The following is a 25,044-nucleotide window of genomic DNA, read 5'->3' on the forward strand; positions in this document are numbered from 1 at the left end:
GGTTTCCGACTTGTACGATACTTATTGAGATGTTATTGGACACCACGATATGGGGCCATGAAATCGGGAGAGTGTACATATCCTGCTTCTACTACATAGTATTTACCTACATTTCAAAAACAAATTTTCATCAATAGCATTCCTTATTCATTCGATGTTATGAACAATTCAGAGTGCTTCATGTCCATGGGTTTACCATGGGGGATTACGAAATGATCGCGTGAGTCAAAGCACTTTGCAAAACGCGTGCATCTAATGCGGAACCTTCCCATCCTGCTAAGACGTAAACAAACTTCATGTCAAATTTGCAAGCCGCCATGACGTTTTGGGATATGAATCCTTTCCTATTTCGATAGACAACACTATCCGCAGATGGTACAAAAGCAGGAATGTGTGTCCCATCTCTCGCACCGATACAATCCTAAGACAAACTTGACAAATGTTAGGGAGTCTGGCTTTTGTATTTCGATGACCATAGACCCTACACAACTGCAAAAATATATGTGATATCATACCTGAAAGTACTCAGCTCAATGTGGGTTTGACGAAATCTCGACTATGGTCTCAAGGTTAGGTAGTGTAACAAAATCTGCATGTAAAGAAACGACTGCATCCAATACGCGATTAAAGTATTGGCTTACTGTTTCGCCTGACCTTACGAAATAATGTCCAATCACTCGGTTTCGAACATTGTGACTTATTGTATGGAGGAACATGACAAGCTGTTCTTCCATACTTACATGCTTCGCATCGGCCAACAAACCCTTGTCTCGTAAAATTGAGCAAAGATTGAAGAACGTAGTCTTCTTCATCCGTAGTTGTGAGACGCAATCAGTCTCCCTTGCCCTAATAATCCCGTTGATAATACGGGCACGGTCATAATCAGCAAACCTAGGAGAGTTGCAAAAGAGGTAAGTGCGGCGATACTCCCCTGCTGCTATTGCAGCAGATCCCGCAAAGAATTCCAGCTCTTCATCCGTCCAGCCGCTCCCAGCCATATTGATTCGCCTCGCTCTATATAGGATGCATGTGAATTTGATCAGAACGGTGATACTGTATTTAAAGGATGACTAACTATACATCGACCAATCTCTCTGAACTCTTAATAGGGCCACCACTTACAAAACTCTTTGCAATGGGTCCAACTTTGGACTAGAAGAATTCACAAGCACTCCAACAAATAAGGAGACGAGTGAGAAAATTCAACCACATGTGATTTGGATGATTTATACAAGGTGATATTTCAAAGTATGTCATTATATTCTTGGTACCATAGTCGTCCAGTGACTGACCCACCTGTTGGATGGTTTGGATTACTGAACTGAAAATGGGCATCCGCCTGATATTCTACAAAATCAAACTGAGAAATCCACAACAGTTCATTATCAACTAATCGCTTAACCTGTTTAAAATATTATCTTATGACAGTCTAATTATCATGGAGAAGTACCAAGTGGGTTTGACGAGATGATCAACTGAAAATCGTCGCCACGTGTGATAGGTGAGTGCCCAAAAAGGTGTGCCCAGGTTGAGTTTAGATGAGATAGAGTGTATACTTGTACGCCAAGATTTCAAGATGAAGGGTGGTTTTCTTTCCAAGACAAACAGTCAATCATCTGATCATCTCAGCACGCGGGCCCACTATAGATGGTATCTGATGCTGTCCAACTCCAAATTTCCAAGTAATTTGGATGACATGTGTCTTCTAGTAAGGTTTCAACAGTGGATCAAGCTGATATTTTATTGCAACAAAAAAAAAATACACTTTTTTGTATATATAACGTAGCCTGTATACAAGAGTCTGAAACAGTACTGTATATATAACGTAGCCTAGAAATAGTGATGTACTCTGTTGGGCCCACTGTGAAGTATATCAAAAGCTCAAGTAGACCATACCAAAGGAAACAGTGAAAGTACTGATTTCCACCGTTGAAACCTTTCTAAGCCCCCCCATTTATGTTTATTTGTCATCCAAACTGTTCATAACATCACAAAGACATGGGTGTTGGGAAATCAAAAATATCACCATGATCTAAAACTTCTGCGGGCCCCTAAGAACTTTACAACAATAGACTTCAATTCACACTGTTTCAGGTGGTGTGGTCCACTAGAGCTTTGGTACTAATTAATTTCTGGTTTAAAGCCCTAAAATTATATGATAAAACAGATGGACGGAGATGATACAATGCATGAATGAAGATGGGCTCCATAGAGTTTACTCAATACGTTGTACAGAGTTACTCAGTACGCAATCTGCTTCCCGCAGCCTGTATACTAGAGTCGTAATCGAATAGGGTACTAAGGTACTCAGTACGCTCTTATCGTACCGAGTAAATTGAGTTGGGCCCATCTTGAATGTATGTGGTCTATCTACACTGTCCATCCATTTTTCCATCTAATTTAATGAGTTGAGCCCATAATTGAAGCACATCCAAAGATCAAGTAGATCATTCCACAGGAAGTCGTGGGGATAATGATCCAGTAGATTGTATCACCGTTGAAACGTTTCTAGGCCCCACAGTGATGTTTATTTTACAACCAACTTGTTCATAACATTATATGGACATGGATGAAGGCAAACCACAGATATAAACTTGATCCAAAACTTCTGTGGCCCCCATCCATTTTTCTACAGTAGTCTTTCAATTCAACACTTTCCGATGGTGTTGTCCATTTGAACATTATGTAAGCTTCATTTTTTTCCTCAAGCCATGCCATTATTGGGTAAAATGGATGACGGAGCGGATCAGATACATAAATCATGGTGGACCTCACAGAGTATACTCAGTACGCTGAGTAGCGAGTTACTCACTATGCAATCCACTTCCACCCATCTCTCCAGCCACGAACAGGTGGTTCTGTGGGATAGCCTACCATGACGTTTCTATTTATCCACGCCGTCCATTATTCTCTTCCATCGTGGCAAGGTATGTCCAGAAACATGAGGCAAATAGAATATTCAAGTGGACCACACCAAATAATAAGCTTTTTATGCCGTAGATGCAAGAGATGCGATGGACGGCGTGGATGAAAAAACACATCACGGTGGGCCAACCATAGAACATTTCGTTCGTGGCTACAGACGAATAGAGAACGTACACAATCACTGCAGCAGCGAGCACAAAAGGAAATCAGAAATTCACAAACAGAAACTATGTTGCGAGAAAAACTTTCAACAGGAGCCGTGGAACCAACAAACTCCACTAGCTCTTTCAAGATCCAAAAGAAGAGGGTAGCAGAGGCCCTGCAGAAGACTATGATTCCCGATAGCAACACGCATACAGAACCCTCTTGTTGGCCTCCAACAGGGAGGGTACATGCATGTATCATCATTGTTACACATTATCAAAAAAGATACGCAAAATGGGGAAAGTGGTGGAGTCTGGAGATTTGGCTAATAATGCATACCTGTGAACGACTGAGCGCTCGTGTACTCATCTGAGCTCCGCACCGAGGACTGGAATACTCCACCTGAAATACCAACTCTTCCTCACCCGTGAAGAAGAAGAAGAGGAATTAGATTAGTTATCAACGAAGACTGGTATTATCTCCATCTTAACAACGTGAAACAAATAGCAAGGCAATATTTTCTGGGAGAAAAGGAGAGGATTATACCTACGCCGAAGTTGGAGCGGGTGGAAAACTATGTGAAGTGAAACGTAGAGGTGGGCAGGATCCGACCCGACTCGTCGAATCCAACTCGACCGAACTGGTCGGATCGAGTAGACCCACTCGGATCCGACACCAAACCGAGTCTTGTTCGAGTCATGTAGCAACTCGATCCGATCCTGTCCGAACTGGAATCAGGTAGTAAAAAGTTAGATTTTACTCCCTTTTTTTTTACTTTTACCATTCTTCTACCCTAACCCTACCCGCAGCCCGAGCCGACTTCCTCTCCTTCCCTCCTTTCTCTCCCGATTTCCCTCATCTCCTTCTTTCTCTCCTCCTTTCTCTCCCTCTCTCCCAATTTCCCTCCTCTCCTTCTTTCTCTCCTCCTTTCTCTCCCTCTTTTTTTTCCGATTTCCCTCCTCTCCTTCTCTCTCCTCCTTATCTTCCTCTCTCTTCTTATTTTTCTCCTGTTTCCTTCCTAGCACCAGAGTCTCCGACTCGGCTTGCTCAACCCAGTCTGAATCGACCGGACAGACTCAACTCGATCCGACTCGGTTTCCTTGACCAACTCGGACTCGATTCGGATTGAGTCAGCCCTGTTGGACTCGGTCCCGAATCGGATCGAGTTCGGGTCGGGTACTTGCAAAAACCGGATCAAGTCAAGTTGGACCTAATCCAGTCTGACTCGACTCGATGCCCACCTCTAGTGAAACGCCAACAATATAAGAAGCTTAGAATACATACACATGCTCTAGCAAACCATCGAAATAAGACGAGCGTCTTATCTATCCCTCGAGAAAATCGCCGATATCGCTCGGAATTTCCCTTGGAAATCGCCAAGCCACCATTTCAGGAAATCCATATTGCGAGCTGCCCTTTTTGTGTGCATTTACAGCACCTGCCAAACATCGGATGGGGTCATGATGACCCATTTCACTATGCTTTCACCACACCCTCAAAAATCAAATAGGCCCTAAAGAGATTGTCTAGCTCCACAGTGTTCCAAGAACCATCACATTTGATCAAGACACACGGTTCATTAGCCACTTTTGGTGAACTTTGTGGAAATGTATGGGTACTCAACTCCAGTTTCAAGTGCCTATCATCCACAAACCGATGACCAAACCGAAGTTGTCAGCCGATGACTTGGTGATTTACTCCGATGCTTGGCAAGTGACCACCTACGACAATGGGATCTTGTCTTACCTCAAGCTGAATTTGCTTACAACTCTTCAGTGTCGATCTACTCAAAAGACTCCATTTGAAGTAGTTTATGGAAGAAACCTGAGCCATATCTTGGATCGGGTAGCAATTCCTAATATAGGAAAGAGTAGTATAGAAGCCGAAGAACTTGTCAAGCACATCCAAGAAGTCCAAGAACAAGTTCGAGCCAACATCAATTGTTAAATGGTTATATCTTGTGGTAATGCTATTAGTGGTTTGCCTTTAATCCACAATTTCTTACTTGCACTACCCTTCTTTATCTTCTTCATATTCATGTTTATCACCTAAAAAAGCAAAGTAGGTATTGAGATTTTAATTTATTTCCTTCCATATGCGTAGCATTAAACACACTCCAATGTCTCTCACATGTTGAAGCTCTATGTTGTTTGTTGATGAAGGAATTTAATTTCCATCTTTGCAAAATCAGAACCTCAACGAAACACATATCCCACCAAAGTCACAAATACAATTATGAACTGAACATAGAAGTATAATTATGTAATGGAGGGTGAGATAGTATCTTTGATATTTGTTTTAATCATTGTTATCAAATGCAATCGCATATGCGCATACTGTGGATCAGATCACATATGCTATTATGGCATATGCGATCTAGCAAGTATGCCATGGCATACTTTAATATGCGACCAATATGTAATCGCATATGCGAGTATGCGATTGCATATTTCCCAACAGTCAATTATTTATTTTCAGTTTGGCATACTTTTGTCTATAAATCGGCACTCACATCCCCTCTATTTTCATTATTCATTACTCCAAAGCTCTAAGTCGCTCACTTGTTCTCTCTTATACCTCTTTCTCTCTTACTCTAATCTCTCTACAACTGTTTCAAGTTTGCTTATTTTTTATATTTTGTAAGTTGTGCTTGATTTTTGTAAATTAATTTGTAAGTTGTAACTTATGAGTAGTTCCAAGTTATCCATTTATCAATAAAATTTCTATGTTCGAAGTTTTTAATAATTAATTCTCTTAATGTAGCTTGTTGATTGTTTTCTTAAAATTTATATAAATATAATATAAGTAATTAAATATATAACTTATTGAAATACTCAAAGTACAATGAAATAAATAAAATAACCCAATCCAATCATGTGTACTAATTAGGCAACTTTTTCCTTTTTTTTTTTTTTAAAAAAAAAAAATCAAAATTTTTTCAACAATTTATAGATTTTTTCCTCTCTTTTTTTTCAAATTTTTTATTGTTAAAAAAAATGTGATGGCATATGCGATTTGACAACATTGGTTTTAATCCCATTCATGCCTGATGTGCCATAAAGGCCGTTACGTAAAGGTAATGGTGGCAACCATTACACATTACGGGGTTGTAACGGCCGTAACAACCATTATGGAAAAAAAAAAAAAAAAAGGACTCGTAATTGCCATTAACGGCACGTTACGTCCCCTATAAAGGTCATAACAGCCCCGTAATTATGTGTTATGGGGTAAATACAGGTTTTTCTTACTTTTTAATCAACATTACGGGGCAAATACATGTTTTTCAGGATTTTTTTTCAATTTAAAAATAAATAAATAAAAAAAGACCATAATGGCCGTTACGGGGGCCGTAACAGCTGTTACAACCCGTATCATAAAGGTAACGATGGTGGCCGTTACGGCCACCATTATCGTTACAGAACACCATGCATTCATGTGGTCCCTAAGAACATCAAATTGCTTCCTATGCAATGGTCTAGTGTGACTGAACGAAGAATTGAAACAGGTGAGGATTGCTAGTCTCCAAAGCATTTAGAACTTTTATTATTTAGAGATTTTTTATTCCCGTCATTTTGGTTTCGTGGATCCCTCATCTATTTGTTGTAAGTTAGACGTTAATGTAAGTTGTGGAATATTGAATCTTCCGAAATAGGCTGGGTAATTCATGATCATCAAGGGGAGATTAAATTGACCTTCTCGGGGCCATGGGCAGCAGATGATGCGAGTTATGCAAGTCTTATAGCTATCAAAACATGGTTGTTTCCCTTCATTGGTCATTTGTTGGGTCCTCTTCTGAAGCTGATTTTAGGGATGATATGGTCTTGAGTTTTTGAAAAATGCCAACGTCAATGGAGGCAAGCTTTCTTTGTAAGTGGTGTTGTAGATTACCTGTTATCTTTTAGGTTGTGTTTGGATTGAGGGTAAACTACGGGAAGGCAAGGGAAAGCAAATTTGTGACATAAGCTAACGGTAAACTAAAGTCAGCGGTTAAGGAAGAAACCCTTTGCACTTGTTTGCTTTCCTAAAGAAAAGTTATGGAAAATGGTTTGCCTTTGCATTTGAATGTGTTGAGACTGTAATCCCACAAAGGGAAGCCTCTTTTCCTTCTAATTTTTCCATTTAAAACGTTACATTAGAGGCAAGTTCTTTTTCCATCATTTAACTTAATTTTGCCATTTAACATTACACATTAGAGGCAAGCTCTTTTTCCACCATTTGACTTCTTTTTGATAAAAAAGAAGTTTACTGTCTTGAAGGGGTAGGGACACCTGGTTGTCATAAATAAAATAAAAAAGTTTACTCCCTTATTGATGTGGGAAATGCAAAGGCAAATAGTTTTCCGCAACATCCTTCACCTTCCAAGCAAGTGCAAACATGTAGTTAACATTGTTAGGGTCCATGGGTCAACTAGTGGGCCAAACAATTTATGCCCACGGAGTGGGCCAAGCTACTACAATAAATTGTTATCATTTGAATTCAAATTCGAATTTTGAATTTGAAATAATAGCCAAACAATCAAGGGAACGGTTGGCCTTAATTGTATTAAGGAAGGAAATGCAAAGGAAAATAGTTTTCCGCAACATCCTTCACTTTCTAAGCAAGTGCAAACATGTAGTCAACATTGTTAGGGTCCATGGGTCAACTAGTGGGCCAAACAATTTATGCCAGCAGAGTGGGCCAAGCTAGCCCACTTAAGATCTACAATAAATTGTTATCATTTGAATTCAAATTCGAATTTTGAATTTGAAATAATACCCAAAAAATCAAGGGAATGGTTGGCCTTAATTGCATGGAGTGGGTTAGCCTCGATTGTAGGGGGTGGATTGGCCTTATAGGAGCTAATTTGCTAACTTTCAGTTGTTAATATCATTGTAGAATGCCAAATTATTTATGTTTTTTCTTAGCCATTGATGAAGGAACATGATAATTTTTCCCCAACAATCTTTTGCTTGATTACAATGAGGGACTGTCCATCCTTGAATTTGGACTAGTTGTCTTAATCATCTAAGTACGGTTTTACCATTTAGTATCAGAGCAGGTTTGGGTATGCTCAAGCACAAGATAGAAGTCAAAGTAACGATCATTGAGAAGGATATGAGAGAAATGAAGTCCGCCATGTGAGAACTCAAAGAATCCATGGAAGCTCTCCTCATCCAAAATGAGGTCTTTTAAAATAAAAACCGCCACAACCACGAAGACTATGGAGAGCTATAGGTTTTAAATGGCAACAACTTCAATAATGGAGGATCGGTTCAAGCAACATGCCCAGATTTATTTTCCAAAACTTGTGGCGTCAGATCTAATAAACAATTCTTCAAATTTCAAGGTACACCAGAAAAGGATAAGAAATTCCTTGCATCTTTTCACTTCGAAGGCAAAGTGAACCATTGTTTCCAATGGTACTAATGCATCAATCTCACGATGACATGGGCCATGTTCATCAAGGCCTTGTTTGTGCGATTCAGACCGCTAGATTACAAAGACTTTGATGAGGCTTTGTCGAAGCTATCACAAATGGGGACAATTTGTGAGTAACAAATGCAGTTCTAGAAGTAGGCAAATCACATGGAAGGATGGCTTTGTTCGAGTGTTTTATCACAAGTTTGAAGGAGGAGATTCATGCAAAGTACATTAAGCTTTTCCATCCAACCATGATGCTGGCCACGGAGGGTTTGGCTTGCATGCATGAAGATCAATTATAAAAGTTGCGGAGCAATTCCAAACCCTTCATGTCGAGGGTTGTCACACCTTTACCACCTCCCGCGACTATGTATGGGCTCTCGTGAGGTGCCTCAATTGGCCCGAAATGCAAGCTAGATGAAAAAAGGGATTGTGTTATATTTGTGACGCAAAGTTTGTGCCAAGACACCAATGTAAAACACATCAATTATTTTTGCTAGAGGCGGATGAGGAGACCAAAGCCATCTCTAAAAGAGGAAAAAGCAATACCTGAAGAAGAGGTTCCTGAGATGATGAGGACATCCGAGCACCTTTTAGAGTTTATCAAAGGCGGATTAGAGTTGCCCCAGTTTCTTTATAGCTAGGTGATCATTACATGGAGCCCAGTAGGCCCAAAATAGAGTTCCTAGCCACGTTGAAGACCCCACATGCATGATTGTGCATCTTTGAAGACCCCACACTGAAAGATGCATGCGGGTTGCTTAGTTGAGAGTATTGGACCACTGGATCAATTGGATACATCTATCAGACCGTTGGATTTCGCACGATGGGCCATCTTGACCATTGGACCATTTTGATGGTTGAGTCGTCTTGATCATGTACTCATATTGGACACTAGTTTTAGTTATTTTGTTTAGTTAGTTTGATTATTTTGGTTTATTTTATGATTTAATTGATATTAGGGGTGTTTTTATAAAAACACCCCAAATAGAGCATATAAGGCTTGGACATGTAAAGCCTAGGGCATAATTGGCTATTGAATGAAATTTTCTTCTTCCTTTGTTTTGGAGCAAAATTCCTTCTGTGATTGGAGTTTGGTGTGAAGCCATTAAGTGATTCCAATTATCTTTTTCCTTTTATTCTCTTTCTAGGTAATCTTATTTTTGTTTTTTTTTTTTTTCTCTCTTATCTTTTTTATTTCCCTCAATTTTCTTTTGTTTCCAACCAAAGCCCATCACCGCCATCACCGTAGCCCTTCCAAACCTAACCCAAACCATTACCCTATCCATCTAGCCCACTCCCAAGTCATCACCCCACCCAACCATATGGACAACCCATTCCGTATGACCGTACAAACGCACTGTATGGCCGTCCATACAGACAACCCTACCCCCCCTTCTTGCTTCTTCGTTTCCCATCTTCCCATCTTCAAACCCTAATTCCCAAAAACATACCCAAACCCTAATAAAACCAAGTGATTTCCTTTGAATTATGATTTATCCCTATGCTAGATGAAAGTTGTACCTTCCATAAGTCTTAATTAATCAATATCCTCTAAGACCTATACTGTGTAATTGTAGGTAGTCTTGAACTGGAGCATCCTTTAATGCTTGAACTCTTTAACTTTGTGATAGATTAGCTTTGTTTAGTGTTTTGATTTCTCTAATTAATCCGTTGATTAATTTCATTGCATCATTCTAGGTTAAACTATCCGTCCTACATCATGAGATCTCCATACATGCCCTCTCGGGCTAGCTATCCCATCAAACCATGCGTGTGGACAGGTATACAAAGTGACATAAGATTTTCATCCTCATCGATAGTGGGAGCACTCACAATTTCATCGGTGGAGGCTTGGCACAACATTTGAGATGGCCTGTCCATCACTCCCCTACTTTTAATGTGTTGGTGGCCAATGGAAGCAAGCTGGAGTGTTTGGGTCGATGCATAGATATAGAGATCGACATCCAAGGCTACCACTTCAAAACCTACACATATTTGCTACCCTTAAAAGGGTCCGATATAGTGATCGGTATCCAATGGCTACCACAACTTGGCCTCTTTCTATGGGATTTCAACAAACTCACCATCGATTTCTTGATTGGAGGCTAAAAGCATCATCTTGAGGGTGACCCCAGTATATAGGTCAACATCCAAGGCTACCACTTCAAAACCGACACATATTTGCTACCCTTAAAAAGGGTCGGATATAGTGATCGGTATCCAATGGCTACCACAACTTGGCCTCATTCTATCGGATTTCAACAAACTCACCATGGATTTCTTGATTGGAGGCTGAAAGCATCATCTCGAGGGTGACCCCAATATACCACTAAAAGAGCAGGGCGCTTACTCCGTGGAGAGAATGTTTCAGCAGCATGTTGGTGGCATACTTATGCAATTTATACCAGAAAAAGTATTGAATCTTTAATCCATCTTGACATACAACATTTACTTAATGATTTTCTCCATTTTTTGAGGAACCCAAAGGGTTACTTGCATGCTGATTGTAGAACCACTGAATTGAGATTTTACCAAGAAGCGCATTGGCCAATGTGAGGTTGTATCGGTTCCCTCACATCCAAAAGAATGTGATCAAGCGCATTGTGAAGAAGAAGAAAAACGGCTCTTGGAGGTTTTGCATTAATTACAGAGCACTCAATCAGATCACCATGAAGGACAAATTTTCCATCCCTATTATAGATGAGCTGCTAGATGTGTTACATGGGGCTCATTACTTCTCCAAACTCAATATCCGATCGGTCTATCATTAGATCCGTGTTCAAGAAGAGGACATACCGAAAATAACGATTCGTACACACGACAGTCATTACGAGTTTCTAGTGATGTCGTTCGGGTTTACAAACGCGCCATCGACATTCGAAAGCATCATGCATGACATGTTCAGGCCCTTTCTCCGTCAGTTTGTATTGGTATTCTTGATGATATTTTAATTCATAGCCCTTGTTGGACGGACCACTTGTCTCAACTTTGAACATTTTTGGAGGTATTATGCCAACATCAGTTGTTTGTGAAAATGTCCAAATGCACATTTGGCCAAACCATAGTTGAATGTCTTGGCCACGTCATTTCCTATCATGGCGTCTTGGCCAATCCTTGCAATGTGGCTAGCATGGTTGGCTAGCTGAAACCATCCACTATTAAGCCTCTCCATGGATTTCTGGGGTCGACATGTTACTACTGACACTTTGTTTGGGATTGTGGCAAGTTGGCTGCTCACTTACCGCCATGTTACGCAACGACCAGTTTTGTTGGATGAAAGAAGCGGAATTAGCATTTCTCAACTTCTCAAAGGTGCGATGACCTCCACACCGGTTTTGGCATTGCCTGATTTTTCCTAGACATATTCAGAATTGAATATGATGGATGCATTAGGAAGTGGGATAGGGATTGTCCTTATGCAAGAAGGATGACCAATCGCTCCTCTAATATACAAGTACAACATAAACACCCTAAAACTCTTCATACATGGTGTATAAATGAAAATTAACCTTTTTAATCTTCATGTTCCTTCTAGCAGTGAGCTTTTCTGAACTCATTAAATAACCCCATAAGAAGCAACTAAAACCAACACAATAAAAACCTTAAAAATACCTCAGTACCTTCATCTTTCCCCATTAAAAGAATAAGAAGAAAACAAGCATATGTTTTGGCGTGGCATCATGGTGATGTCACCTTAGGAGGCCAAAAGCATATTCTTCCATTTCTCAGAACCCATTGCTATGGGTTTGTTTTAGTTTCTTGAGCACCAATTATGGCATCATGCAAAAAGGTCATCTAAAGGGCTGAAAACCTGACATTTCAACCCATTGGACACTCTCACTCTCTTATCTTCAATTAGATCCATCTTATAACTTCTAGGCTTCTGCATCTACCTCATTAGATGAGCTGGTTAGCACACATCCCCACCGGAAGGTAGACTATGTAACAAAGTCCTGATAATGTAATGATTTTGGTCTTTGCTTGAATCAATGATGTAATCCAGAACCCAAAATAAACAAATAAAAATCTAGGCTAAGGCCTTGTTTGGCAGACATCTGAAAATGAGTTAATCTCATTTTAGTAAACAGTAATTATGTACAAGAGACTGATCTCTAATACATAGTCACTGTTAACATGAACTCATTATGTATTAGAGATATAAGATCTCTTTAAATAATTACTGTTAGCTAAAAAGAGATGAACTCATTTTTTTAGGTGTCTCCCAAACAGGGTCTCAACATTTTCCTTTTGCCCCTGCGGGTAGTAATAACTAATGGGTTGCGGATTCTTTAGCCACAGTAACATCCAATCTTTGTTTTAGGAAAATGTTTTCCAAAGTTTTTTACTAATGAGTTGCTGATTCTTTAGCCACAGTAACATCCAATCTTTGTTTTAGGAAAATGTTTTCCAAAGTTTTTTATGTAATTTATTTTGATAAAGATTCTGTATATATCAAAAGTGAATGTGTATTGCGGAATTTTGAACTTGCTCTTTTCTTTGTTTGGGTCCAAATTGAAAAACACCGCCATGATGTCGTTAAGGAATATAGCTGCAAATAGTTAGGTCTCTAACCAATCTTCTCAGCAAACTATTCATTTATTTATTTATTTATTATTATTTTTGAAAGGTAGTAAATTATTTGATTCCAACTACAATGTTTGTAAGAATGTGGTGCATACTGGAAATGATGTTTCATCAGTATACTGTTAACATTTCATCGTATCTGTGGATGTATACCTTTGCTCCTCTTCAGTATGGCTCTACAAAGCACTAATCCATGCACACGTGGGGCCTGCAGGTATTTTACCATCAGTTCAGCAAGGAAGAGCAGCTGGCAGCCTTGGAAGAAGAAAAGCGGATCTTGGAGGAGAGAAGGAAATTAAAAGAATCTGGGCTGATAGGGAGCACGATGGATGCACTTGACGGGGCAGCATCGCTGGTAGGTTCAGGCATTGGAGTGGTGGGAACTGGCCTTGGAGCTGGAGTGGGTCTGGTTGGGACTGGCGTTGGGGCAGGGGTGGGGCTGGTTGGGACTGGCGTTGGGGCGGGGGTGGGGCTGGTCGGGAGTGGCATTGGTGCTGTGGGCAGCGGCCTGTCCAAAGCTGGGAAGTTCATGGGCAAAAGTATGACAAATCAGTTCAGCAGCTCTTCCAAGAAGAGTGGCACCACCACTCCAGGGGCACAACAGAATGGGGCTGGAAGCTAGTTCTTTAGCCTAGGCAGGCATGTGACCTGTTGGAAAATGATATGCATGTACACATATATGTTGTGCTTGGTTTGATGATTAGGTAGGTATGCTAGCACTTTCCATTGTTCTGTATCTGAAAATTGCCAACTGCCTGTAATCAATGGATGACATATCACCTATGATTCTGTTTCATGGTTTGCTCCAACAGATCAACATCTTAAATCTTGGACCTGGAAGCCTTTATGACCTTATTTTGCAATTTAATCCAGTGCGTATACAATTATGGGTAGGTTAGGGTAAGATGTTACTGGGCGTTTAGTAACCTATCCTCGGTCCATGTGGTGTGCATGTTTTTCAATCTAGACTGTCCATATTCTAGTAGCCATTGTGGATTGAACAATCTTAACAATTGATTGCACAAGTTGAATTTTCGACTGTTGACCACTTTCTGTTTGTCCATCTATTCAGTGGACAATTAACCCTGAAATTAAGTTAATTACATATTCTATTTGGGGTCACAACTTGGGCTACATTTGGATACGCGAGTGAATTTGAATGGCTACCATTCACTAATTGTAGAGGAACTTTATAATAAAAAAATAAAAATAAATAAATAAATAAAAAGAAAGAAACATTTTACAAAGCCATGATGAAGTCACCTTCAAATCATAACCTTCCTTTCCACTACAATTTGGAATCCTTGACCCTCAACGTGAATGCTAAAAAAGGATCTCAAATCGTGATTGCTTTCCTTTTCACTCCAATTTGGAACCCCAAAACTAAAGAAGGAAATCAAATTATGGTTAACCTTCCTTTCCACTCAAATTCGGAACCATAGATCCTCAGTTTGAATGCTAAAGAAGGAAATCACAATGTGGTTATCTTTCCACTCCCATTTGAAACCCTAGACCTTCAATATGAATGCTAAAAGATGCAAACAAACAGTCTTGATTACTACAATTCATTGTGATAGAAGATCCAAATGATGTTATAACAGAGGTTAAATAGAGTGAGAATAGAAAAGACAGGCTTGAGTCAGATACACTGTCTTTTTATGCCATGCTTGGCCTCACTAATAATCAAAATTTGGTTTGCAAAAGGGTTAACAGTAGATACGCTTCCCAGGATAAATAAAGCCAATCCTCTCTGTCACGAGAACCTTCAAAAATAAAGGTGACAACCACCAAATGCACTAGCGGATATACAGAGACTCAGATTTTCTTAATTCCATTAATAAACAGAGAAATCTGAAATAGCAGGGATGAATCACATTTGAAGGTACTTGTTGGGTCAATTTAAGTTATTAGAATTGTATCCGATGATTTACAATAAGAAATGTTAGAAATGTTATAGCAACTGCACGTGATCCAACACTTAGGATCACACCCCATCGATCTTGCTATCTGAGTATACAGATTGCATTGGATCAGACCGTATGCTGTCAAACTGTGCTTCAACTAACCTTACAACCAAATCCTTTCCGGTACCCCACATCGTGCATACATGTCCTTTGGCTGCTTAATTTGGCATAAGGCAAGCGTTAAAATTCCCCTACTCTAGGATTAGGCTAGAAATCCTGTTGTATCTCCTAATTGCACTGGATGATATAATACCTAAATTTTCCATCGATCCCAAATGCAGGATGGAATTTACATTGGACCAAATGCAATTTCATACCATTATACCAAGGAAATTACATTTACTTAGTACACAATCCACACTCTATTTTGAGTGTGTGGGATGAACAATCAAAAAGTGGACCAATACCATCATACCAGGGAATTTACATTTACTTAGTACACCAATACCACCCCTCAGTGAATCTTGTAGAAGTTTTTAATGGTGGGTATTCAATCACCACTTGTTCTTATATGGTGTGGTTCCACCTGAAGTTAGGATCTGCCTCATTTTTGGGCTCATGCCTTAAACTGAGCTAGCACAATGGATAGATGGCTTTGATAAAACACATCGATCATGGTGGGATCCACAGATTTTTCAGCACATGCTGGAAGGGTCGCTACCAAATCCAAGTCCAATTTTGATGGGAATGGTCAATCAAACGTGGCCCCACATGATGGATTATGATTAGATGGTAAGGGTTATTCAATACTGATAGTGAAAGGGGAGCCTTGAATGAAGGGTCCTGATCAACCAGAGGAAGGTAAAAGGGTCCTCTATGTTATGATTGAAGGCGGAAAATAGAAAATGAATAACTTAAAGATAGGCTTAAGGTGCGTTACGATGTCACTATCTTTAAAGCGATATTCGCACCTTACTGATGATTAAACCAATTTGCAAGAGGATTAGAGCAAATCCGCCTCCAGGATATAATAAGCTTCTTCTCCAAGACTAGATAAATGGGGGTTTTGGCCTGCAAAACTGAAAAACCTCACCTCGAACACACTTTTATAGCATACAACCCTTACTTCTGTGCTGTTATAATTTACCTCCTAAAAATTATTTGTAATTTACTCCCTGAAAACTATTTACAGTTTAGCGCCTGAAAACTGTATCTTTCCAAAAACGAAAATGTTGAAGAAGAAGAAGACGGAGAAGAGATTGTTGGAAATTATTAATTTGGATTGACCCAAAGATGGGTTTATATAGTATCACAAGAGATACTTAAGACATTTTTCATGAAAAGACATCTTCTTTCATGGTGTCTTTTCAACAATGATGATGTCTTTTCAACAAGGACATCCCTCTATTTCAAATTCAAATGATGGTCCCTTTACCAAGAGGCACCACCATTCACAAATGAATGGTCACTAACAATCACTAAAACACACAACCCTTTTTCCAAAAATCCTTTATAAATTAAAATTTTTTTTCTTCTTATTTTGAAAAAACCCAACAATACCCTACTATTTTTCAAAATACAGAGATCAGGGTATGTAAGAAAAATGTGTGTATAGGAGAAAGTGTCTTATGAACTTAAACCTTCACTTAGTGTAAACAAATCAAAGTTGAATCAGAATCCTTAGTAACCATGGTCTTGAACTAAGTATTCTATATGACACAACCGGACATGTTACACACACATATATTTCAATTGCCATGTGTTCTAAAATTATAGCATATTAATGGCCTTATGCTCTGTCCTGTATTCATGAGTTCATAAGAGTAGCCAAAAAATCTCGAACATCAGGAAGCGGCCCCACTTCCAATACTCATATAGGTGAGTCCTCATGAATGTCTCTATAACTATACCACCCTTGCAATGACTCATTAAGAGCAGCAGCTCATCCTCCTTTTCGTCATTACAGATACCGAGCATTATACATACATTCACGAATGAGACAGATAGAAAACGTATAGTGCTGCTTTAGAAACTTTTTACGAGGTATTTTGCCAATTGAACCTATTAACTTAGGTTGGGTTTCACCCATCCGGTGTCTATGAAATTAGTTTAAGTCTCATTCCTCTTGATGTTCTACTGACAACATCCCTTGCCGGTCCCTTGGTGAATGGGTCCACTAAATTCTGGATAGATCGTACATACTGAATTGTTATAACACCGTCACCAAGTAGTCGCATAAAACTATGCCTTAGATTGATATGTCTGGATTTTCCATTATAAGTCTTGTTATATGCCTTTGATAGTATTGTTTCACTATTACAGTAGATAGAGACTGGTGGTAAAGGCCTCACCAATAATGGTATTTCTAATAATATGTTTCTTAACCATTCTACTTCTTTACTACTAGCTGTCGAAGCTATGAATTCAGATTCCTTGGTAGAGTGAGATATGCAAGTTTGCTTCTTTGATCCCCAAGAAATGGCAGCTCCTTCAAGTGTAAAAATTCATCCACTGGTAGACTTTGATTCATTAGAATCAGTGACCCAACTTGCATCACTATACCCTTCAAGTACACTAAAGTAATCAGAAAAATGTAAACCATAGTTAATTATTTTTCTAAAGTATTTGAGTACTCTAGAGACAACATTCCAATTATCTAAACTTAGATTACTTGTAAACCTACTCAATTTACCTACTTTAAAAGAAATATCAGATCGAGTAGAAATCATAGCATACATAAGACTGCTAATCACCTTGGAATACTCTAACTGAGATACACTATGGCCTTCATTTTTAATTAACTTGATATTTGAATCAAAAAGAGTAAAAACTGGGTTCTTATCATAATGATCAAATTTTTAAAGTATTTTTTTAATATAATGTGATTGAGATAAGGTTATACCATCATTGTTTCTTAATAATTTGATACCTAAAATCACATTAGCTTCACCCATATCCTTCATGTCAAAACGAGATGACAAGAATCTTTTAGTGTTATTTATAACTTCTAAACATGTACTAAAGATTAACATATCATATACGTAAAGACATATAATTATCCTTTATTTTCAGAGAATTTCAAATATACATATTTATCAGATTCATTAATCTTAAAGTCATATGAGGTGACTACTTTATCGAATTTTTCATATCATTACTTATGTGTCTGTTTAAATCCATATAGTGACTTGATTAATTTACATACTTTATTTTTCTGTCCTGAAACTATAAAACCTTCTGGTTGCTTCATATAAACCTCTTCATCAAGGTCACCATTTTAAAAAAACTGCCTTTACATCCATCTAATAGATTTTTAACTTATGAATAGATGTTAGAGCAAGTAAAATGAATAGTTGATATCCTTGCTACTGGAGTATAGGTATTGAAAAAATCAATACATTCTTTTTGTGTAAATCCTCTAGCAACTAATCTGCCCTTAAACCTTTCTATAGTTTCATATGGTCTTAATTTTCTTTTGAAAATTTATTTACAACTTATTGGTTTTTATCCTAGGGGCAGATCCGCAAGTTTCCATGTTCCATTTTGCAATATAGAATCTATCTCATCGTTTATAGCTTCCTTCCAAAAAGAAGCATCCTGAGATCTAAGGGCATCATCTATTATTACCAAATCATTTTTTATGTTATATATTAATATAGTTTCCTCATTCTATTAGTAGAAGGTATAGGTCGGGTCCAAAAGATGTACCTTTTTTATCATCTTGTTCCTTATAGGTTTTATATCCTCTTTATCGAGACTGCTGATATCTTGATTAAGTATTTGAGAATTACTGCTTGTATTAGATCTTGAGGTCTTATCTCTTTTCTAGTTATAAAAGAGAATGAGTTTTCATAAAACTTGGCATCTCTAGATTCTATTATGGTGTTTATCGGGATCGCACGATTAAATTCTACAACTAGAAACCTATAAGTTTTACTATTTTATGCATATACTATGAAAATACACTCAAGAGATCTTAACGCTATCTTGGGCCTTTTAAGACCAGTAAGCAAAACTAAGGCTCTACAACCTCATACCTTGAAGTATGAGATGTTAGGAATCTTATTCTTTTATAGTTCATATAAAGTCTTATAAGTCTTAGAATGAGGTATCCTATTAAATATATGACATACAGTTAATAAGATTTCTCTCCAAAATCCTAAACTGAAACCTACATTATTTAGCATAGAGTTTACTATGTTTATGAGAGACCTGTTTTCCTGTTCTGCTATCCCATTTTGTTGGGGTGAATAGGGATCTGTAATTTGATAAATTATACCGTGAGTTTTGCAAAACTCTGAGAATTCTAAGGATAGATATTCTCTTCCCCTGTCCAACCTTAAAATTTTAATCTTTCGGTTTAACTGGTTCTCAACTTCTATCGTGTATATCTTAAATTTTTGTAATGCCTCATCTTTATTCTTCAATAGGTATACTAGGGTATAATAGGAGAAATCATCTATAAAGGTTATGAAGTACCTCTTTCCCCCTTTTGTTATAAAACCGCTCATTTCACATATGTCATTATGAACTAAGTATAGGAGTTATGATTCTCTTTCCACTCTTGGAAACAGTTTTCTAGTTATTTTGGATTGTACACAAATACTACATTTGTCATTAGGTTTTATATACTTACGAATTAGATTTAGATTAGACATATTATCCATACTACGATAACTAATATGTCATAGTCCAGCATGTCAAACATCATATGAATCAAGCATATAAACGGAAGAAGAATTTTTATTTATTAGGTTCAATTTAAACATTCCATTAGATACATAGTCATTCCCTACATATACCCCATTTTTAGACACAATCAATTTATCGGATTCAAATAGAAGTCTGAATCCAAACTTATTCAGTAAACTAGCTGATATAAGATTTCTCATAATATCCGGTACATGCAGCACATCGTTCAGAGTAAGGACTTTTTCGGAAGTTAGATTAAGATATACTTTCCATTTTCCTACAACCTTGGATGTGGAGGCATTCCCCATATATAGTTTTTTATTATCCCCCACTATTTCGTAGGAATTGAATATATTGTAATTTCTATAAACATGTCTGGTAGCGCCAGAATTTACCCATCATTCAACATCCTCATTTACCATATTAACTTCAGATATGACAGCTGTCAGATTCATGTCTTCCGTCATATTGACTTGTTTTTTTTTCTTGCATTTTCTATTTGTATTTTTGACAGTCTTTATTAAAATGATTAAGGATTTTGCAAAAGAAGCATGGACCCTTCTTGAATGGGTTCTTTTTGAACCCTTGATTATTAGATTTGAGCCGATCATCTTTCTTGAAAAGTGGCTTCTCTGATTCCCGATTCACACTATTCTCGACTACAGTAGCATTACTTAGGGCCTCCTGTTGTTCTTCCTTTTTGTCACGGAGCCTAGATTCTTCTTCTATTTGAAGAAACATTAGGAGATCCTCTAAGAACACTTTTTATTTCTTGTTTCAATGATTTTTTAATATCCTTCAATTTAGGAGAAAGTTTAGTAATGATGGTGGATACTTGGAAGGATTTGTCGAGATTAGTGTCATCACCATTAAACTGTTGGATGATGACCTTTAACTTATGTACTTGATCAAGGACAGGTTTTTCATCTAACATTTTGGATTCTAAAAACTGACTTACAAGGAATTTTTTGTTGTCTTCATCCTCTGATGTGTATTTGGTGAGCAGCGCCTGCCACAAATCCTTAGCAGTTTTCTTTTGATGGTAAACAGCATATAACAAATCAGAAAAAGCGTTGAAGATATGACCTTTACATAGGTAGTCGTTACGCTCCTAATTTTGTCTCTTTTGAATTTGTTCTAATGTATCATTGTCAGATGGTGGTGAAGGAAGATCTTGAGTGAGCATATGATCCAACTCGAGTGATGTATCCAACTCGAGTGATGTAAGGAAGAGATGGACCCTCGATTGCCATTGAAGAAAATTTGAGCCGTTGAACGGTGTAATTCGAACAAAGTTAGGATGACCCATAGAAGAGGCCATAATATCACCTTAAGCTTGTTATAATTGAAAGCGGAAAATAGAAAATGAATCACTTAAAGATAGGCTTAAGGCGCATTACGATGTTGCTATCTTTAAGGTGATATTCGCACCCTATTAGTAATTAAACCAATTTGCAAGAGGGTTACAGCAAATCCGCCTCCAGAATACAATAAGTCTCTTCTCTAAGATCGAAGAAATGTGGGTTTTGGCCTGCAAAATCGAAAAACCGCACCCCGAACACACTTTTACAACGTACAACCCTGACTTCTGTGTTATTACAATTTACCCTTAAAAACTGTTTGTAATTTACTGCCTGGAAACTATTTATAATTTAACACCTGAAAACTATATCTTTTCAAAAACCTTCATAAAACAAAAATGCTAAAGAAGAAGAAGATGGAGAGGAGATTGTTGGAAATTTTTCATTCGGATTAACCCAAATATGGGTTTATATAGTATCAGAAGAGATGCTTAAAACCATTTTCATGAAAAGACATCTTCTTTCATGATGTCTTTTCAACAATGGCATCCTTCCATTTCAAATTCAAATGATGTTCCTTTTACTAAGAGGCACCACCATTCACAACTGAATGGTCACCAACAATCACTAAAAGCTACAACTCTTTTTCCAAAAATTCTTTATAAATTAAAATTTCTTTTCTTCTTGTTGTTAAAAAACCCAATACTTTGCTTCTCTCGTCTTTTTTTTTCTCTTTCCTTTCTTTTTTTCTAATAGTTGACTTTTTATATTTTTCTTCTTGTTATTTATTTATTATGCACCAAGCCCACCTCCTCAGTAATCACATGGCCCAATAAAATTATAAGGAATAGAGAGTCTTTGTTTGTCGGAAACACTTCTACCAGAAATTCAATGGGTCAATTTGTTTTGCCAATCACATAAGGCCATGGACACGTAAATGAGGAAACGGGGATTGGCTACTCCCCTGCCACCAGCCACTCTGTGGTCCACCATGATGCGTGTGTTTCATCCGTTCCGGTCATCCATTTTTAAAGATAATTTCAGTGCTTGATCCGAAGAAATGAGAGGGATATAAATCTCAAGTGGACCACACGACAGGAAAATAATAGTGATTGGATATCCAATATTAAAATCCTCCTAAAGACTGTTTATTAGGTCATACAGACCCAGGTGAAGCGAACAAACAAAGATCAGCTTGATCCAAAACTTTTACGGCCCCCAAAAAGTTTTTAATGGTTGACATTCATTCAACACACTTTTTCCTGTAATGTAGTCCACTTGAGATTGCGATATACCTCATTTTTGGTCTCATACCATCAAATGATCTAAAAAAATAGATGGGCGGCATGGATGAAACACATACATCATGGTGGGGCCCACGGAGCACCGAGTAGCCAATCCGTTTCACATAAATGAGGCAGCTCCAAAACTCGACAGGAAAAAGTGCAACTAGAAATGCCTACTGTTTATACACTCTTTCATCGTTGTAAGGTCATATTACAATCGGATGAAATGAAAACACAAAAATACTAACTTAATCCAAAACTTCTATGGCCCCTACCAATGTTTCAATGATCAACGTTCAATTCTCACCGTTTAATGTCATTTTGGTCCACTTGAGTCTTTAACCTTTATTATTTTTGAGCTCGTCTCGTGTCAAAACAAAAAAAGGGATGAACTGGGTAGATTTCTAAAATAATAAATAAAAAATCACGGTGGCCCACCTAGCTTTCCTTTTGTAGGAAGTTGGTGAAAAAGGGTTTCGGGAACAATCCACGCTCCCTGCCTCCAGCAAATCGCGTCTTTTTCTTCTATCATCTGCGCACATGGCGCCCCAGCCGCTCATCAACCACTCGTACTGTTCGACAACCCGGATGGTGGGCCACACGTACGACCTCCTATATTGAAGGACTCCTCTTCGCACACGTACGACCTCCTCCTGTATTGAAGGACTCCTCTTTCGCACATGTTGTCGGAAGCTCAAAAGCTGCATGCTTTCCTCCTCAAATCTGGCCTACAAAACCATGTCTACCGCTGCAACCTCCTCCTTCGGGCCTATACCCGATCCGACTCCTTACCCGACGCCTACAACCTCCTCAGCCACATGCCTCGCACCAACGTGGTTTCATACAACACCATCCTATCCGCCTACGTCGGCTCCGGTCGGATCCACGACGCACTCCAACTCTTCTCGGCGGCCCCGGAAACCGACACTTTTTCATGGAATATCATCCTCTCGGGTCTCACTCGAAACCACAGACCCGAAGAAGCGATGGTCCATTTCGCCCGCATGGCCCGTAGCACTACTGCTTCTTCCAGACCTGACAACTACACATACGCCATTCTCATCCCTTGCTGCGACCGAGATTCAGGGAGGCAACTTCACGCGCAGGTTATCAAGGTGTGTTCGATATCGGATGCTTTTATCGGTACCCATCTCGTTAGAATGTATGCGGAAGTGGGAGACATGGATGATGCTTGGAAGGCGTTTGTTGAAATGTCCAACAGAGATGTGGCATCGTGGAATGCTTTGATTTCCTGCTACTCGAAGGCCGGGATGGGCGAATTTGGTTTGGAGCTGTTTAGGATGATTTCCGGAGAAGGTACGCTGTTGGATGAGTATACTTTTGCTATTGTTTTGAATGAGTTCGCTTCTCGTTCCCGGGTTTTAGAAGGGACGCAGGTGCATTCATTGGTTATTCGACACGGTTTTTGCTTCGATCGCTTTACCTGCAATGCTTTGGTGAACTTTTATTGCAAGTGTGGGCTTGTTGCTTCAGCGGCTCGGATATTTGACGAAATACCTGAACCAGATGTGGTTTCTTGGACAGCGTTGGTAGCCGGACTTGTTCAGGTTGGACAGGAGAAGAATGCAATGCGAGTCTTCGATCAGATGTTGTTCACTGATGCGAAGCCTAATTCCTTCACTTTTGGTGGGTTGCTCAACGCCTGTGCGTATACTAATGCATTTGAAAGGGGTAAGCAGTATCATGGCCTTGTTTTGAAGTTTGGATTGGAGTCTGATGTGGTCGTGGGAAGTGCGATAGTAGATATGTACTCTAAGTGTGGTGAAATGGATGATGCATCGAGGCTCTTTCACGGCATGCCCGAGCGAGATCTTATTTCATGGAATGGAATGATATGCGGGTTTGCTCAAAATGGCCAAGTTATGAAGGCTTTGAAGCTTTTTGCAGAGATGGTGCAATCAGGTGGAAGTTCCAGCCTCCCAAACCACATCACATTCATTGGCGTCTTGAATGCGTGCGGTCATGGTGGTTTGATTCATGAGGGCCGTCAATATTTCAATGACATGATTCACAAGTATATGATTGAGCCCAAGGCCGAGCACTACACATGTATGGTCAATATTTTGGCACGAGCGGGTCGATTGGAAGAGGCAGAAAATTTTATTCTCACCTCGCCATTCGAGCCTGACAGTGTAATGTGGGGCACATTGCTTGGAGCTTGCAAAAGATTTGGGAATTTAGTCATGGCAAGGCGCATTGCAGAACGGCCTTTTGTGGATGAACCGGAGAACTCTTCGAATTATGTTCTTTTAGCTAACATGTATACTGTCATTGGTGAGTGGGGCAATGCATTTGACGTTAGGGAAGTGATGGATGCAAGAGGAGCTCAAAAGATGATTGGGAGTAGTTGGATTGAGATTAGGAATTGTGTGCATTCCTTTGTGGCGGGTCATAAGGACCATCCACAGATCCATTCAATTTATGAAGCAGTGCAACATTTATGCTTGCAAATGGAAGGATATTAGTATAACCCAAGAGACTGCTTGCAAATGCTGAAGGTAGGATATGAGTATGGCTCAGATGAGTTTGATGGAATGCGGGTCCATGTGAGGCGGCTTTCCCATCGTTGGATGGCATTCATGTCAGAGATCCGGACTGTTCATAAGGTAGTGTATACTGTGAACATACCCTGAGATGAAATAATATTGGTCTGTTGATCATGCTTGTATGAGAAAAATGGGCAGCCACAGAAATGTCCAGCAGTCAAAGTTCAATGTGTATGTGACAGCTCGCTTGATGAGTCTCCTACCCTGGTTTTCACTGTGTGGCATATTCGTATCGTGC

The 25,044-nt window shown here is 38.9% G+C and overlaps 2 protein-coding genes across 2 annotated transcripts in view; both read left to right on the forward strand.

Moving 5' to 3' along the window:
* The window catches only part of LOC131229275 (calcium-dependent lipid-binding protein), a 92,378-nt gene extending 78,467 nt beyond the window's left edge, over positions 1-13,911 (forward strand). Inside the window, exon 11 of the mRNA XM_058225178.1 lies at positions 13,271-13,911. Coding sequence (XP_058081161.1) covers positions 13,271-13,678 — 408 coding nt within the window. The 3' untranslated portion in view covers positions 13,679-13,911. The remainder of the gene's footprint in view (positions 1-13,270) is intronic.
* Positions 13,912-22,919: 9,008 nt separating this feature from the next.
* LOC131228806 (pentatricopeptide repeat-containing protein At2g13600-like) lies at positions 22,920-24,725 on the forward strand. The gene has a single exon (XM_058224667.1). It carries the CDS (start codon positions 22,920-22,922, stop codon positions 24,723-24,725), a length of 1,806 nt encoding a protein of 601 aa, XP_058080650.1.
* Positions 24,726-25,044: the final 319 nt, after the last annotated feature.

This window comes from Magnolia sinica, chromosome 16 (genome assembly GCF_029962835.1).
Source record: "Magnolia sinica isolate HGM2019 chromosome 16, MsV1, whole genome shotgun sequence".
Taxonomy (NCBI): domain Eukaryota; kingdom Viridiplantae; phylum Streptophyta; class Magnoliopsida; order Magnoliales; family Magnoliaceae; genus Magnolia; species Magnolia sinica.

Bases quoted from the DNA above. Each gene is read 5' to 3' on its own strand.
- LOC131228806 (XM_058224667.1), top strand. From the start codon at position 22,920: ATGTTGTCGGAAGCTCAAAAGCTGCATGCTTTCCTCCTCAAATCTGGC.